The following is a 15,531-nucleotide window of genomic DNA, read 5'->3' as shown; positions in this document are numbered from 1 at the left end:
CTAGCTCCTAGCTCATCTGGAAAAATGTATGCAGGGGGTGAGCTGCAACTCAGTGAGTACTATATTCCAAGGTAAAATGAGCTAATATGTTACATCACAATTCACGACAATCAATCATACATATATATATATATATATATATATACATATTTCACCGTGATATAGCATCCAATACCAAGATCATCCTTTCACACAACTCATAGGGCAACCAAATCCAAACAACAGTAATATAGCCATAGGGTTGCATTTCCTCGCAACAGAGTTATGACGGTACCGTGACCCCGCACACCTCATTCATATCATCCTCAACTCCCAATATCTGATGTGAACCCCGTCGAATCCGTCGCGGAACCCAGCAACAATGATATGGAATCAAATCCCGGATCGTCCAAGATAGAGATTTCGAAAGGTGGAATATCGACCCCGTAGCTATATAGAGCTAGAAACCGATATTATAAGAAGCTTAAGAACTACAAGTAATCGACTTGCAACCCTTGAAGCATAAGTTCAACAAGAACAATTTGGAGAATATCTCTCACAAGATAGGAAAAATGGTAGAAGAGTTGTGTCTAAAACTAACCTAGGGAGGAGCTTATATAATGCTCTTGCAATTGAAGACAACTAAGGAAAACAAGCATATTCTAGATGGCATATTCCAACCTAATAGTCCAACCAGATATTCCAACCAGATATTCCAACCTAATATTCCAACCAGATTTGGTGACCATCTTCTAGAAGGCATATTCCAACCTAATAGTCAAACCAGAATTGGTGGCCATCTTCTAGGATGCATATTCAACCCGATTTGAGGTGGTTGTGGTCATCATTTAATGTCCCGATGTGTACTGATGAGGTTCAGCACTCTTGATGACCAAAATCAGCCCCGAGTCGACTCGCTCGTCTCTCGAACTGCATGCCTCTTCCAGAATATTCGTCCATAAGTTCTGCAAAGCGTGCTCCAATTTCTTGGCACGTGCTCTGGTTATCGGTCCGGTAGAAATATGCAACTTGTCCTCATGCTCGGAGACCGGCTCAACCCTATCATTCCCCCCTTCTTCAAAAGGATTCGTCCTCGAATCTGCGCCCACATCAAAGGGAGAAAGATCAGAAACATTAAATGTAGAACTCACTTGATACTCTCCCGGCAAATCGAGTTTATATGCATTGTCATTAATCTTTTCTAAGACTTGGAATGGTCCATCTCCTCGCGGATTTAGCTTTGATTTCCTTTGGCTTGAAAACCTCTCCTTCCTGAAATGAACCCAGACCCAATCTCCCGGTTCGAAAGTGACATGCTTTCTTCCCTTGTTGGCTCGAGTGGCAGCTTGCTCGTTTTTGTGCAAGATGTGGTTCCTTGCTTCTTCATGGATCTTCTTCACAAGTTCTGCCTTACGCTTTCCATCAAGGCTAACAATCTCACCAATAGGCAATGGAGTTAAATCCAATGGGGTCAGTGGATTAAAGCCATAAACAACCTCAAAGGGAGAAAACTTAGTAGAAGAATGCATGGCCCGATTATATGCAAACTCAATGAATGGAATGCAATCTTCCCAACTTTTCACGTTCCTTTTAATAACAGCTCGCAGCAAAGTACCTAAGGTTCGATTTACAACCTCTGTTTGCCCATCAGTTTGTGGGTGGCAAGTGGTAGAAAACAATAGCTTTGTTCCCAATTTTCCCCACAAAACACGCCAAAAGTGACTTAGGAACTTAACATCACGATCACTTACAATTGTTCTGGGGATGCCATGCAAACGCACTACTTCCTTAAAGAAAAGGCCCGCCACATGAGTAGCGTCATCCGTCTTCTTACAAGGAATAAAATGAGCCATCTTTGAAAAACGATCCACTACTACAAAGATAGAATCCTTACCATTCTTAGTCCTAGGCAAACCCAAAACAAAATCCATTGATACATCAGTCCATGGATGACTAGGAACGGGCAAGGGCATGTAAAGTCCATGAGGTTGAATCTTAGACTTAGCTTTCTTACATGTGACACACCTAAGACAGATCCTTTCAACGTCTCTTTTCATATGTGGCCAAAAGAAATGCTCTCTCAAAACATCTAAGGTCTTAGCCACACCAAAATGCCCCATTAAACCTCCCCCATGGGCTTCCCTAACAAGCAATTCTCGCATGGAACTTTGTGGAATACATAGCTTGTTTTCACGAAACAAATACCCCTCATGCTTATAAAACTTGTCAAAAGCCCCTTTTTCACATTCAGAAAAGACTTCCTTAAAATCATGATCATGCAAGTATAACTCTTTGATATATTCAAATCCCAAAAGTTTGGCATCAAGAGTTGAGATAAGAGTATACCTGCGAGATAAGGCATCAGCCACTACATTTTCCTTACCTTTCTTGTATTGGATCACATAGGGAAACATCTCGATGAACTCGATCCAACGTGTGTGCCTTCGGTTCAGCTTGCTTTGACCCTTTAAATGCTTCAAGGACTCATGGTCGGTGTGAATGATGAACTCCTTGGACCACAAGTAATGCTGCCATGTCTCCAAAGCCCTCACCAAAGCATAGAGTTCCTTGTCGTATGTGGAGTAGTTCAACGCAGCCCCGTTGAGCTTCTCACTGAAGTAAGCAATAGGCCTCTTCTCTTGCATAAGGACGGCACCTATACCAATACCGGAAGCATCACATTCGATTTCAAAAGGTTTAGAAAAGTCCGGTAAAATCAGTAAAGGAGCAGAACTTAGCTTTTCTTTCAAGGTATTGAATGCATTCTCTTGCTCTTTGCCCCATCTAAAGCCAACTTCCTTCTTGATGATCTCGGTCAAAGGAGCAGCTATGGTGCTAAAATTGCGCACAAATCTTCGATAGAACCCAGCAAGGCCATGGAAGCTTCGGACCTCAGCAATGGTAGTGGGTGTAGGCCATTCCCGGATTGCTTTCACCTTCTCTTCATCCACTTCCACACCCTTGGAACTTACGACAAAACCAAGAAAAACAACACTTTCCAAGAAAAATTCACACTTCTTAAGGTTAGCATACAACTTCTCATGCCTCAGCACCTCAAGAACACACCTCAAATGATTCATATGATCATGCTCAGTTTTGCTATAAATCAGAATATCATCAAAGTAAACAACAACAAATTTTCCAATGTAAGCACGCAAGACATGATTCATAAGGCGCATAAATGTGCTGGGTGCATTAGTCAATCCAAATGGCATCACTAACCACTCATACAATCCACTCTTGGTTTTATATGCTGTTTTCCACTCATCTCCTTCTTTCATGCGAATTTGATGGTATCCACTCTTCAAATCAATCTTAGAAAATATAGTGGAACCATGCAATTCATCAAGCATATCATCTAATCGAGGGATAGGATAGCGATACTTTACCGTTATCTTATTCACAGCTCGACAATCCACACACATTCTCCATGTGCCATCTTTCTTGGGAACAAGCAACACGGGCACAGAGCATGGACTCATGCTCTCTCGGACATAGCCTTTGGTCAGCAACTCATCAACTTGCTTTTGGAGTTCTTTTGCTTCTTCGGGATTACACCGATATGCTGGCCGGTTTGGAATGGGCGCTCCTGGAATGAAATCAATTTGATGTTCGATCCCACGGATTGGTGGCAATCCCGGTGGCGTCCCCTCAAGAAACACATCATCAAACTCCTGCAAAAGAGAAACCACAACACTAGGCAAATATAGGTTAAAAGTATTAGATAAGTAGGCCTCTTTGTACAAGAACAATATCATTGGCCTTTCATCCTTACTAACACTCTCTAATTCTCTTTCTTTTGTGAAGAAACTCAATTTCTTCCCCTCTTTTCTTTTCAAGGCTGAACTCTCACATTTTTCTTTCTTTTCACTCTCTTTCTCACTTTTCTCTCGAATTTCTTTCCTCTCACTTTTACTCTCTTTTTCTTTTGGTTCAGCCACTCTCTTACTTTCTTTTGAACTCTCAGCACTGGACCTTTTGATTTGGAGTTGCTCTTCGAACACTTGATGTGGTGGCAGCGGTGCAAGTGTCATGCTTCGACCATCCTTGATGAAACTATACCGATTCTTGTACCCGTCATGTGTAGTTCTTCGATCAAATTGCCATGGCCTCCCGAGTAACAAATGGCTGGCTATCATAGGAACTACATCACACAAAACTTCATCATGGTACTTCCCAATAGAAAATGAGATTAACACTTGTTTTGTCACCTTTAATTCACCACTCTCATTCAGCCACTGAAGTCTATATGGCCTTGGATGCTTTTGAGTGCTCAAACCAAGCTTCTCCACCATCAGCTTGCTTGCCACATTCACAGTGCTTCCCCCATCAATAATCAGTCCACATACTCGATCCTTCACGTGGCATCGAGTGTAGAAAATGTTCTCTCTTTGTAGCCCATCACCATCTTCTTTGGCTTGCACATGTAGAGCTCTCAAAACAACAAGAGTTTGACTCGATACAGCATGCTCCACATCATCGGCATCTTCAAGTGATGGCATAGAGTCAGTGTCACTCTCATACTCATCCGCACTTGCAATCTCCCCGTTATCTAACATAATCATGGCTCTCTTGTTCGGGCATTGAGAAGCATAATGACCAGAACCCAAACAACGAAAGCATTTTACATCACGGTTTCTTTGAGGTTGGGAAGAAGAGTTACCCCTCTCCTTAGAATCAGATGATGGCTTGGTTGCGGGCTTGTTTCCCTTGGCCTTCTCCTCTTGCTTCGAACCAGTCCATTTAGGTCCAGCCCCTTCAAACTTGGAAGTCCACTTCGAATTCGAATTAGAGGATTCGAACCTGGATGACGATCGTCCCCCCTTCTTGAGTTGCCTCTCAACCTTCATAGCCATGTGCACCAATTCTTCAAGCTCCACATAATGGTGCAGCTCCACAATATTGGCAATCTCCCGATTAAGTCCACTAATGAACCGAGCCATGGTTGCCTCTCGATCCTCCTCAACATTGGCGCGAATCATGGCAATCTCCATCTCCTTGTGGTACTCCTCCACGGTCTTAGACCCTTGCTTAAGATTCTGCAGCTTCAAGTATAAATCCCGGTAGTAATGGGATGGGACAAACCTCCTCCGCATGACAGCTTTCATGCCCTCCCAATTGTCAATAGGTCGCTCTCCATTTCGGCGTCTACTCACCGTCAATTGATCCCACCAAACTATGGCATAGTCGGTGAATGTCACAGCTGCAAGCTTCACCTTCTTCTCCTCGGAGTAGTTGTGACAATCAAAAACCAGTTCAACCCTCCTTTCCCATTCGATGTAAATATCGGGATCGCTCTTGCCTTGGAATGGAGGAATGGTCAGCTTGATGGACCCCATATTACGATCAACGGTGTCTCTTTCTTGGCGCCTTCCACGTCCGCGCCATGGCGTCTCAGCCCTTGCTCCTCGAGCTCGTCTCATTGCGGCAATGGAAGATACATCATCCTCATCATCATAGGATCTCTCCTCGTGGCCATCAAATGGATCAGTAGTAGGTGCTGGTTGTCGGTTATTGTTCCTCCTTGGTTGTTGATTGGGAGCTTGTCGCAACTGGTCAATCCGCTCATCATGCCTCTCCAACCGGTCATTAATCGTATTGAGCACCATGTTCATTCGCTCAAATTGTTGTTGCATAGCCCGAATAATTGTGCTTTGATCGGGCCCTCCACTACTTTGCTCATGTCCCCCGCTATCTTCTTGCGACATGTTGAAATCTGCAAAGAAATATTAGAGTAAAAGGACCTCACAATCACTCCCTCACGTGTTTACTCTCAAATCGATGTCACACAAACTCTCGTATTTCACTCGATACAAATGGCTTTTACCCTCTGATGGTCTCACTCCCTCTGGCCTTTTTCCTCTCACAGATTTCTCCACAAAGTTCTGGACGAACTGAGCAATCTAATTACAAGTCCTTGAGGAAATTACTTGTTCGCTCGAGCCACTTATAATATCAGTTCCAAGTAGCAAAGAAGCGAAGAGATATATGGATGGACAAGATGTATGTAAAAGGAATGATCCCAGACAAATCAAAGATGGAATGGACACAAATACGATCGGAGAAAAGCAGAATGGAAGCAACTATGACAGGTCTACTTAAGGCCTGTGTAATCAGATCTCCTCTCCTCTTTTTTTTTTTTTTTTTTGATTTTTTTTCACGTTTTTTTTTTTTTTTTTGGACGATTTTTTTTTTAATAGCTATGAACGGATCAGTCAAGACTAAATGGAAAGGATAGAAATGGAAGATAGATCTAAAAATTCCAGAATGGTGAACAAGGAAAGAACAAGGATAGATGAAACCTCAATTTGGAGCCTAAGCTCTGATACCAAAATGATGTGAACCCCGTCGAATCCGTCGCGGAACCCAGCAACAATGATATGGAATCAAATCCCGGATCGTCCAAGATAGAGATTTCGAAAGGTGGAATATCGACCCCGTAGCTATATAGAGCTAGAAACCGATATTATAAGAAGCTTAAGAACTACAAGTAATCGACTTGCAACCCTTGAAGCATAAGTTCAACAAGAACAATTTGGAGAATATCTCTCACAAGATAGGAAAAATGGTAGAAGAGTTGTGTCTAAAACTAACCTAGGGAGGAGCTTATATAATGCTCTTGCAATTGAAGACAACTAAGGAAAACAAGCATATTCTAGATGGCATATTCCAACCTAATAGTCCAACCAGATATTCCAACCAGATATTCCAACCTAATATTCCAACCAGATTTGGTGACCATCTTCTAGAAGGCATATTCCAACCTAATAGTCAAACCAGAATTGGTGGCCATCTTCTAGGATGCATATTCAACCCGATTTGAGGTGGTTGTGGTCATCATTTAATGTCCCGATGTGTACTGATGAGGTTCAGCACTCTTGATGACCAAAATCAGCCCCGAGTCGACTCGCTCGTCTCTCGAACTGCATGCCTCTTCCAGAATATTCGTCCATAAGTTCTGCAAAGCGTGCTCCAATTTCTTGGCACGTGCTCTGGTTATCGGTCCGGTAGAAATATGCAACTTGTCCTCATGCTCGGAGACCGGCTCAACCCTATCAATATCCATGTCTCATGAGCGGGGGCCGCCCATTAACCTCTGGCGGTAAGAGTTGACCTTCATTTATATTCCGCCGGTCCAGCGTCCGATCATGCCCCTACTTATATTCCGCCGGGTCCAGCGGCCGATCAGGCCCCCATTTGTATTCCGCCGGGTCCAGCGGCCGATCACGTCCCTATTTATATTCCGCCGGGTCCAGCGGCCGATCAAGCCCCTATTTATATTCCGCCGGGTTCGGCGGCCGATCAGACCCCTTTTATAATCTGCCGGGTCCAGCGATCCCATGGCTATAGTGCAACCATCACAAGCATACTAAGCATACACATCAACTATGTTCCGCAATCATTCGGCCACCATCACTTCTATAACCATACACACACATATATATATATATATATATTTATTATTATTTTACGATGGAAGAAAGTACTCCCAAACACCCCTGAAATGACCACTTAATGAATCGAGCCTTCCGGAGGTATAGTCTCAGTCTCCCCAGCCCCTATCCAGTTCAAGCAAAAAGGTTAGATAATATACTAGATGAGGGTGAAAATATGCAGCAATTCACCTCCTGTGCTATTTCCTGAATGTAGCTATAATATAAGATGTTTATAATTTACAAATGCTTCTTCCCTATCTCTTTTGATTTCTACCTAACTCTTTAAATAGAGAACAATGCAAAATGCTATACACATGTATCTCTCAAATTATATCAACTTAGGATTCATCACAATATATATCAAATGGATGACCAATTTGATCAGCCAAATTCAGGAAGAGTGCAAGGAATTCTAAGTACTTCTTTGGTTCCGAAATACAAATAAATAAGAGCTTATTCAATCAATCCATCACATGATATCATTATAATGCATGATAAATTTTCAATTCAGTTCCCTTCTCTAGTCCATGGTCAGCTCACAGAGTAAAATGTATGCATATACCTATGCACACACGCTTGTCTACATCTATATATGTGTATATATACTTTCAGAAGGGCATAGCTATGTGCCTTAGAAACCCACCAATTTAACCAAGGGTTTTGCCCCCTGCCCCACAACCGAATTTTTCAACCCATATAAGTGACCAAACTCATCCCAAAACAACATAAGACTAACTCCAAACATATATCCAACTCAACTTATATCATTTAGGAGAAGCTACCAATCTCAACAACTAAAATTCTCAATCTAACCTAACTGAAATGGATGCAAGAAGAGCCACAACTATATACAACATAGTGAATATAGATGTTTAAATCATAGATAATCAACTTACTAATCAATACTCCAAACTTAGTCTTCTTCTCCAAGGATTTTTCTCAACTCAGCTAACTCCTCTCTCTCTCTCTCTTCTGGTTCATTTTCGTTTTTCTTGGGCTAGGGATAGAGCAAGGAGAAGTGTGGTTTAAATAAGGAAGAAAAGCAGAAAAAGAAAGTGGTCAAAGATGGTCAAAGGCGGTGGAAATAAATTGGCTGCTGAAAAGGAGGCCACTTGGCCCATTCCACACTCATCACTATCTGATTTCTCACCTTTTTCGTTATTATTATTATTTTTTTTTTCTTTCGTATAGATAATGATCCAGCCACAAGTTGTGGTATATTAAATACATTTAAAGATCCAGCCAAAAAAAAATAAGGGTATATTATATACATGTATGTTATGTAACCATGCATGTGCATATGGATATGTATATGAGCATATATGCATGTTTGGTGGACACTAGCCTCACAATCTCCCCCACTAATGAAAATTTCGTCCCCGAAATTATTTACCTGATATCGGGAAAAGGTATGGATAGTTGACTCTCATAGAATCCTCGGGTTCCCGAGTGGCTTCTTCTATCGAATGACTCTTCCACAACACCTTTACTAATGGAATTCTCTTGGTTCGAAGGACCTGCTCCTTTCTATCTAAAATATCCACTGGCTCTTCCTCATATGTCAAGTCTTCATTTAGCTCCACCGGTTGATAACTCAGAACATGGGATGGGTCTGGTATATACTTACGCAACATTGACACATGAAACACGTTATGAATACGGGATAGTTCAGGAGGTAGAGCCAACCGGTATGCCACCTTCCCAATGCGCTCGAGAACCTCGTATGGCCCGATATATCTGGGACTAAGCTTCCCTTTCTTGCCAAATCTCATAATACCCTTCCACGGTGATACCTTTAAGAAAACTCGATCCCCTTGCTGAAACTCGAGGTCCTTTCTTCGTTTATCGGCATAATTCTTTTGTCGCCCTTGAGCGGTCTTTAATCTCTCTCTGATAATCTTGACCTTTTCAGCTGTTAGGTCGACTATTTCCGGTCCAGTTAATTGCCTCTCTCCAACTTCGTTCCAACACAATGGTGTTCGACAAACCCGACCATAAAGCGACTCATATGGTGCCATTCCAATACTAGATTGATAACTGTTATTATACGCGAATTCCATCAAAGGAAGGTAGTCATCCCAGCTGCCTTGAAATTCTATAACACACGCTCTTAACATTTCCTCCAATGTTTGAATGGTCCTTTCGCTTTGCCCGTCTGATTCAGGATGAAAAGCGGTGGTCAAATTCAACTTTGTGCCTAGAGCCGTAACAAAACTATTCCAGTACTTGGAAGTAAAATAGGAACCTCTGTCTGATACTATGGATGCCGGCACACCGTGCAACCTCACAATCTCCTTAATGAACAATTGTGCCAACTGATCTGCACCGAATGTCGTTTTAGCTGGTAGGAAGTGAGCGGATTTAGTCAGCCTATCAACTATCACCCATATAGAATCATGCCCTCTTCGTGTTCGTGGAAGTCCCGAGACAAAATCCATGGTGATCTTTTCCCATTTCCATTCAGGTACCGGAAGAGGTTGTAATAACCCGGATGGGTGTTGATGCTCTGCTTTAACCTGTTAACATACTAGACACTTGGCAACAAATTCAGCTATCTCCTTTTTCATGTTATACCACCAATAGCTTCTCTTCAAATTATAATACATCTTAGTGCTTCCGGGGTGCATTGCATAAGGTGAGCTATGAGCCTGTGCAAGAATCTCTCTCTTCAACTCAGCATCATTAGGTACACAAATTCGACTCCCAAACATAAGTGTGTCATCCTCTTTCAAAAGAAATTCAAACTTCTTGCCTTCCTTTACTCTGCCTTCCTTAATCTTGTTTTTCATCTCTACTAAAAATGGATCTACTTGTTGCGCTTCCCGAATTCGATCAACTAGCACTGGTTTCATATCATAAATAGCCATCAATGCTCCTAAACCGGTCATCTCTAGTTTAACTTCTAATGACCTCAACTCATTAATATAAGTGTGTCGTAAACACTCCACATACCTGCTAATCTTGCTGATGATTTCCGACTCAGTGCATCTGCCACCACGTTTGCCTTTCCTGGATGATAGTTGATCGTGCAATCATAATCTTTGATTAGTTCCATCCATCTCCTCTGTCTCAAGTTGAGTTCTTTTTGAGTGAACAAATGTTTCAAACTCTTGTGATCTGTATAAATCTCGCACTTTGCTCCATATAAATAATGTCTCCAAAGTTTGAGGGCGAATACCACGGCTGCCAATTCAAGATCATGCGTCGGGTAATTCTTCTCATGATTCCTTAATTGCCGAGATGCATAAGCCACCACTCTGCCATTTTGCATTAATACGCAGCCTAAGCCTTGATGGGATGCATCACTATATATCACAAACCCCTCATCAGTGGACGGAATAACAAGCACTGGGGCAGTGGTCAACCTCTTCTTCAACTCCTGGAAACTTTGCTCATACTCATCTGTCCATTCAAACTTCACACTTTTCCGCGTTAACCGAGTCAGGGGAGCAGCAATAAGGGAGAATCCTTCCACAAATCTTCGATAATAACCAGCTAATCCTAGGAAACTCCTCACCTCTGTTACACTTGTAGGACGATTCCAATTCAAGGTAGCTTCAATCTTCGTCGGATCCACTGATATGCCATCACCTGAAATCACATGCCCGAGGAATCCCACTCGGTCTAACCAAAACTCACATTTGCTAAACTTGGCATAAAGTTTTCTTTCTCTCAAAATCTGCAACACTACACGAAGATGTTCTTCATGCTCATTCCGGTTCCTCGAGTATACCAATATATCATCGATGAAAACCACCACAAACTGATCAAGATATAGCTGGAAGACTCTATTCATTAAATCCATAAAAGCTGCTGGAGCATTTGTTAACCCGAAAGGCATCACAAGGAATTCATAATGTCCATACCGAGTGCGAAAAGCAGTCTTGGGCACATCAGAGTCCTTGATCTTCAGCTGGTGGTATCCCGATCTAAGATCGATCTTCGAGAAGACGGTAGCACCTCGGAGCTGATCAAACAAGTCATCTATCCTAGGTAAAGGATATTTATTGCGCACCGTTACCCGATTCAGCTGTCGGTAATCTATACACAATCTAAGTGAGCCATCCTTCTTCTTCACAAACAAAACGGGAGCACCCCAAGGAGATACACTAGGCCTGATAAATCCCTTTTCTAATAATTCTTGCAGCTGAATTTTCAATTCCATGAGTTCTGACGGGGCCATACGATACGGTGCACGGGAAATCGGCGCAGTACCGGGATCTAACTCGATAGTAAACTCAATCTCTCTATCAGGGGGAAGACCAGGTAAATCATCAGGAAAAACCTCCGGAAACTCGCAAACTGCTGAAATTTCACTAAGTTTTGGTGAGTTGACCTCGGTAGCAATCACATGTGCCAAATATCCTTCACACCCCCTTTTCAAAAGTTTCGTCGCCTCGAGAAATGATATAACATTGAATGGAGTACCCAACTGATCTCCATGAAGCTTAAATTCAGGCTCATTTGGTATTCTAAAGATAACCTCCTTCTTGTAACACTCCACCGAAGCATGATGAGAAGCAAGCCAATCCATCCCGAGGATAACATCAAAATCCCAAATGTTTAAGGGTATTAAATCTACTAGCATCTCCTTATCCCCTAAGTGTAGCCTACAACTGCGATACACCTCCCCAACTACCACACTTTCCCCGGTCGGTGTAGCTATGGACATACGACTATCTAATAACTCTCGTGGCCTGTTAGAATGCATGGCATATGACAATGAGATATATGAATGAGTGGACCCTGGGTCTATAAGTACATGAGCAGGTTTATTAAAGAGATTTAACGTACCCGTCACTACAGTCGGAGTGGCATCAGCATCCCGCTTCGTTAAGGTGAATACTCTACCCTGCGTCATTGGTCTATTGGCCTGGCCTGCTGAGCTCACCATCGATCCACCCCCTCGGCCTTGAACACTCTTGTTGCTACTCATCTGCCCACGGCCTCTCATCGCCGATGGCCTATTGCCTACACTAGCGCTGCTTGACGCTGCTACTATAGGCTGCCTACAATTCCTCTGTACATGTCCCTTCATGCCACATCTGAAACATGTAACCCCCTCACTCCTTAATTGTGGGCAATTGTTTCTTAAGTGATCACGACGTCCACAATGAAAGCAACTCCCGGACTGCACTTGACAAACTCCGGAATGAAATCGACCACAATTCTGACAATTTTGATGCCTCGAGAGATTAGTTCCACCATAACTTCCACCACTCTGACTCCTCATGCCCTTACCTTCATGAGACCATTGCGGAAGCTGCTGATAAGTTGATTTCCCTCTATTGAAGCCTTGAATGAACCCGCCTCTTTTTGGGGGTCGGAAGGAACCCTCTACAAGTGAGCTACTAGGTCGAGTTATACTTTGCTCCCTCTGATGAACTTCCTCTCGTAAGTCCTCCTCAGTGATAATGGCTTTATTATACAGGTCTGCAAATAATGGGATCTCCAAAACGGAAACGCGCGACCTCATATTGAGGTTCAATCCATCCAAGAACCTACTGCATTTGGAAGTTTCATCACTTACCAATGTAGGGGCAAAACGTGACAACTTGGTAAATTTTACTTCATATTCAGCTACGCTGAGGTCCCCTTGCTTCAAATTCAAAAATTCCCGCTCCTTGGCGCGCCGAAACGAGGCTGGAAAGTACTTATTATAAAATGCTTGCGTAAACTCAGCCCAAGTGATAATGTGCGAGGAGTTCGGGTCCAGTCGTCTTTGAGTAGCCTCCCACAAGTACTGAGCATCCCCTTCTAGCATGAATGTTGCAAGTGCCACACGTTGGTTGTCTGAAACCTCCATGATTGCAAAAATTCTTTCCATTCCAGCCATCCAATTCACCGCTTCTATAGGACCAGCACTTCTCGAAAAACTAGATGGACCATATTTCCTAAACCTTTCATACGGCGTCAATTGTTGCTCCATGTGAGATGTAGATGCACTCGGCTGTGCTGCTTGCCTCTGGAAGAAGGCCGTTTTGTTGCTCAATTAGCTGCGCTTGCTGCTCCACTAGACGAGTCATGGCTGCTAACGTCTGGTGGATTGGTGGATCTTGAACCCTAGGAGCTGCAGCAGCTTCTTGAGGAGCTTGAGACACTTGCTCCTCTGTCATCGGCTCAGGTGTACTCATAGCTAAATTCTCGGCTGTACGGTATCTAGGTCGACCCCGCCTTGCACGTTTGGGTCCCATTGCAAATTTTCCTAAACAGAACACAAGTTAACCAAGCATTTAACAACACAATGATAAGGTATATCCCGTCTTGGGGCCGCAACTAATCAAAAAGAGCGGGGATCAGGCGCACTACGTCTACAGAATCCTATAACCTAGGCTCTGATACCAAAAATGTCACGACCCGAAACTTATAGCAGAGTTTCCCCTCTATTCCTTAATATCCATTATCATATACGCAACTCATATACGTATAATCTATTTCCCTAATTCTCAACACATTAAACCACCCGAACAAGCTCTATATAAACATATAATGACCCAACTAATTCAGATATATGCATAAAACTCTCAAATATTTCTCAGTTGCAACCATCTTGTAACACAGACTGAACGAAAAGCTTTCATATATATATATATAGCATGCTTCTACAACACATCCAACCTTTAAACTAACTCGGCACTCTACGTAATATATAATGAGTCTAACGGATTCTAATGTACATATATGCTCTCCATAGTGTGTTCAGCTACAACCATACCACTAAACCAACTAACAAAAGTTTCAGGTCGTAACAGGATTGTAACATTTACGAACACTTACTACCTATACTATGGGTGGGCCTACTTGCCAAAATCCTTTGCGCTGATCCCCGTTATCCAAAGCCCTCCTGTGCGGCTAGTCTAGCTCCTAGCTCATCTGGAAAAATGTATGCAGGGGGTGAGCTGCAACTCAGTGAGTACTATATTCCAAGGTAAAATGAGCTAATATGTTACATCACAATTCACGACAATCAATCATACATATATATATATATATATATATACATATTTCACCGTGATATAGCATCCAATACCAAGATCATCCTTTCACACAACTCATAGGGCAACCAAATCCAAACAACAGTAATATAGCCATAGGGTTGCATTTCCTCGCAACAGAGTTATGACGGTACCGTGACCCCGCACACCTCATTCATATCATCCTCAACTCCCAATATCCATGTCTCATGAGCGGGGGCCGCCCATTAACCTCTGGCGGTAAGAGTTGACCTTCATTTATATTCCGCCGGTCCAGCGTCCGATCATGCCCCTACTTATATTCCGCCGGGTCCAGCGGCCGATCAGGCCCCCATTTGTATTCCGCCGGGTCCAGCGGCCGATCACGTCCCTATTTATATTCCGCCGGGTCCAGCGGCCGATCAAGCCCCTATTTATATTCCGCCGGGTTCGGCGGCCGATCAGACCCCTTTTATAATCTGCCGGGTCCAGCGATCCCATGGCTATAGTGCAACCATCACAAGCATACTAAGCATACACATCAACTATGTTCCGCAATCATTCGGCCACCATCACTTCTATAACCATACACACACACATATATATATATATATATATTTATTATTATTTTACGATGGAAGAAAGTACTCCCAAACACCCCTGAAATGACCACTTAATGAATCGAGCCTTCCGGAGGTATAGTCTCAGTCTCCCCAGCCCCTATCCAGTTCAAGCAAAAAGGTTAGATAATATACTAGATGAGGGTGAAAATATGCAGCAATTCACCTCCTGTGCTATTTCCTGAATGTAGCTATAATATAAGATGTTTATAATTTACAAATGCTTCTTCCCTATCTCTTTTGATTTCTACCTAACTCTTTAAATAGAGAACAATGCAAAATGCTATACACATGTATCTCTCAAATTATATCAACTTAGGATTCATCACAATATATATCAAATGGATGACCAATTTGATCAGCCAAATTCAGGAAGAGTGCAAGGAATTCTAAGTACTTCTTTGGTTCCGAAATACAAATAAATAAGAGCTTATTCAATCAATCCATCACATGATATCATTATAATGCATGATAAATTTTCAATTCAGTTCCCTTCTCTAGTCCATGGTCAGCTCACAGAGTAAAATGTATGCATATACCTAT

The 15,531-nt window shown here is 42.6% G+C and overlaps 1 protein-coding gene across 1 annotated transcript; it reads right to left on the bottom strand.

The window, feature by feature from the left end:
- Nucleotides 1-286: 286 nt before the first annotated feature.
- On the bottom strand, nt 287-7,031 carry LOC116190097. Its single transcript, XM_031519762.1, has 2 exons — nt 2,363-7,031; nt 287-1,078 (listed from the first exon to the last, which is right to left on the bottom strand). Exons 1-2 carry the CDS (start codon nt 5,685-5,687, stop codon nt 828-830), a joined length of 3,576 nt encoding a protein of 1,191 aa, XP_031375622.1. The 5' UTR covers nt 5,688-7,031; the 3' UTR covers nt 287-827.
- Nucleotides 7,032-15,531: the final 8,500 nt, after the last annotated feature.

The sequence above is a fragment of the Punica granatum genome, unplaced genomic scaffold, assembly GCF_007655135.1.
Source record: "Punica granatum isolate Tunisia-2019 unplaced genomic scaffold, ASM765513v2 Contig00137, whole genome shotgun sequence".
Taxonomy (NCBI): domain Eukaryota; kingdom Viridiplantae; phylum Streptophyta; class Magnoliopsida; order Myrtales; family Lythraceae; genus Punica; species Punica granatum.
Note: the sequence above shows the minus strand (reverse complement) of the source record. Positions and strands in the feature narration are given on the sequence as shown.

Coding starts and splice junctions, on each gene's coding strand:
- LOC116190097 (XM_031519762.1), bottom strand. CDS start 5,687: ATGTCGCAAGAAGATAGCGGGGGACATGAGCAAAGTAGTGGAGGGCCC. Junction 1,079..2,362: donor TGTGATCCAATACAAGAAAG/GTAAGGAAAATG, acceptor ATGTGGGCGCAG/ATTCGAGGACGAATCCTTTT.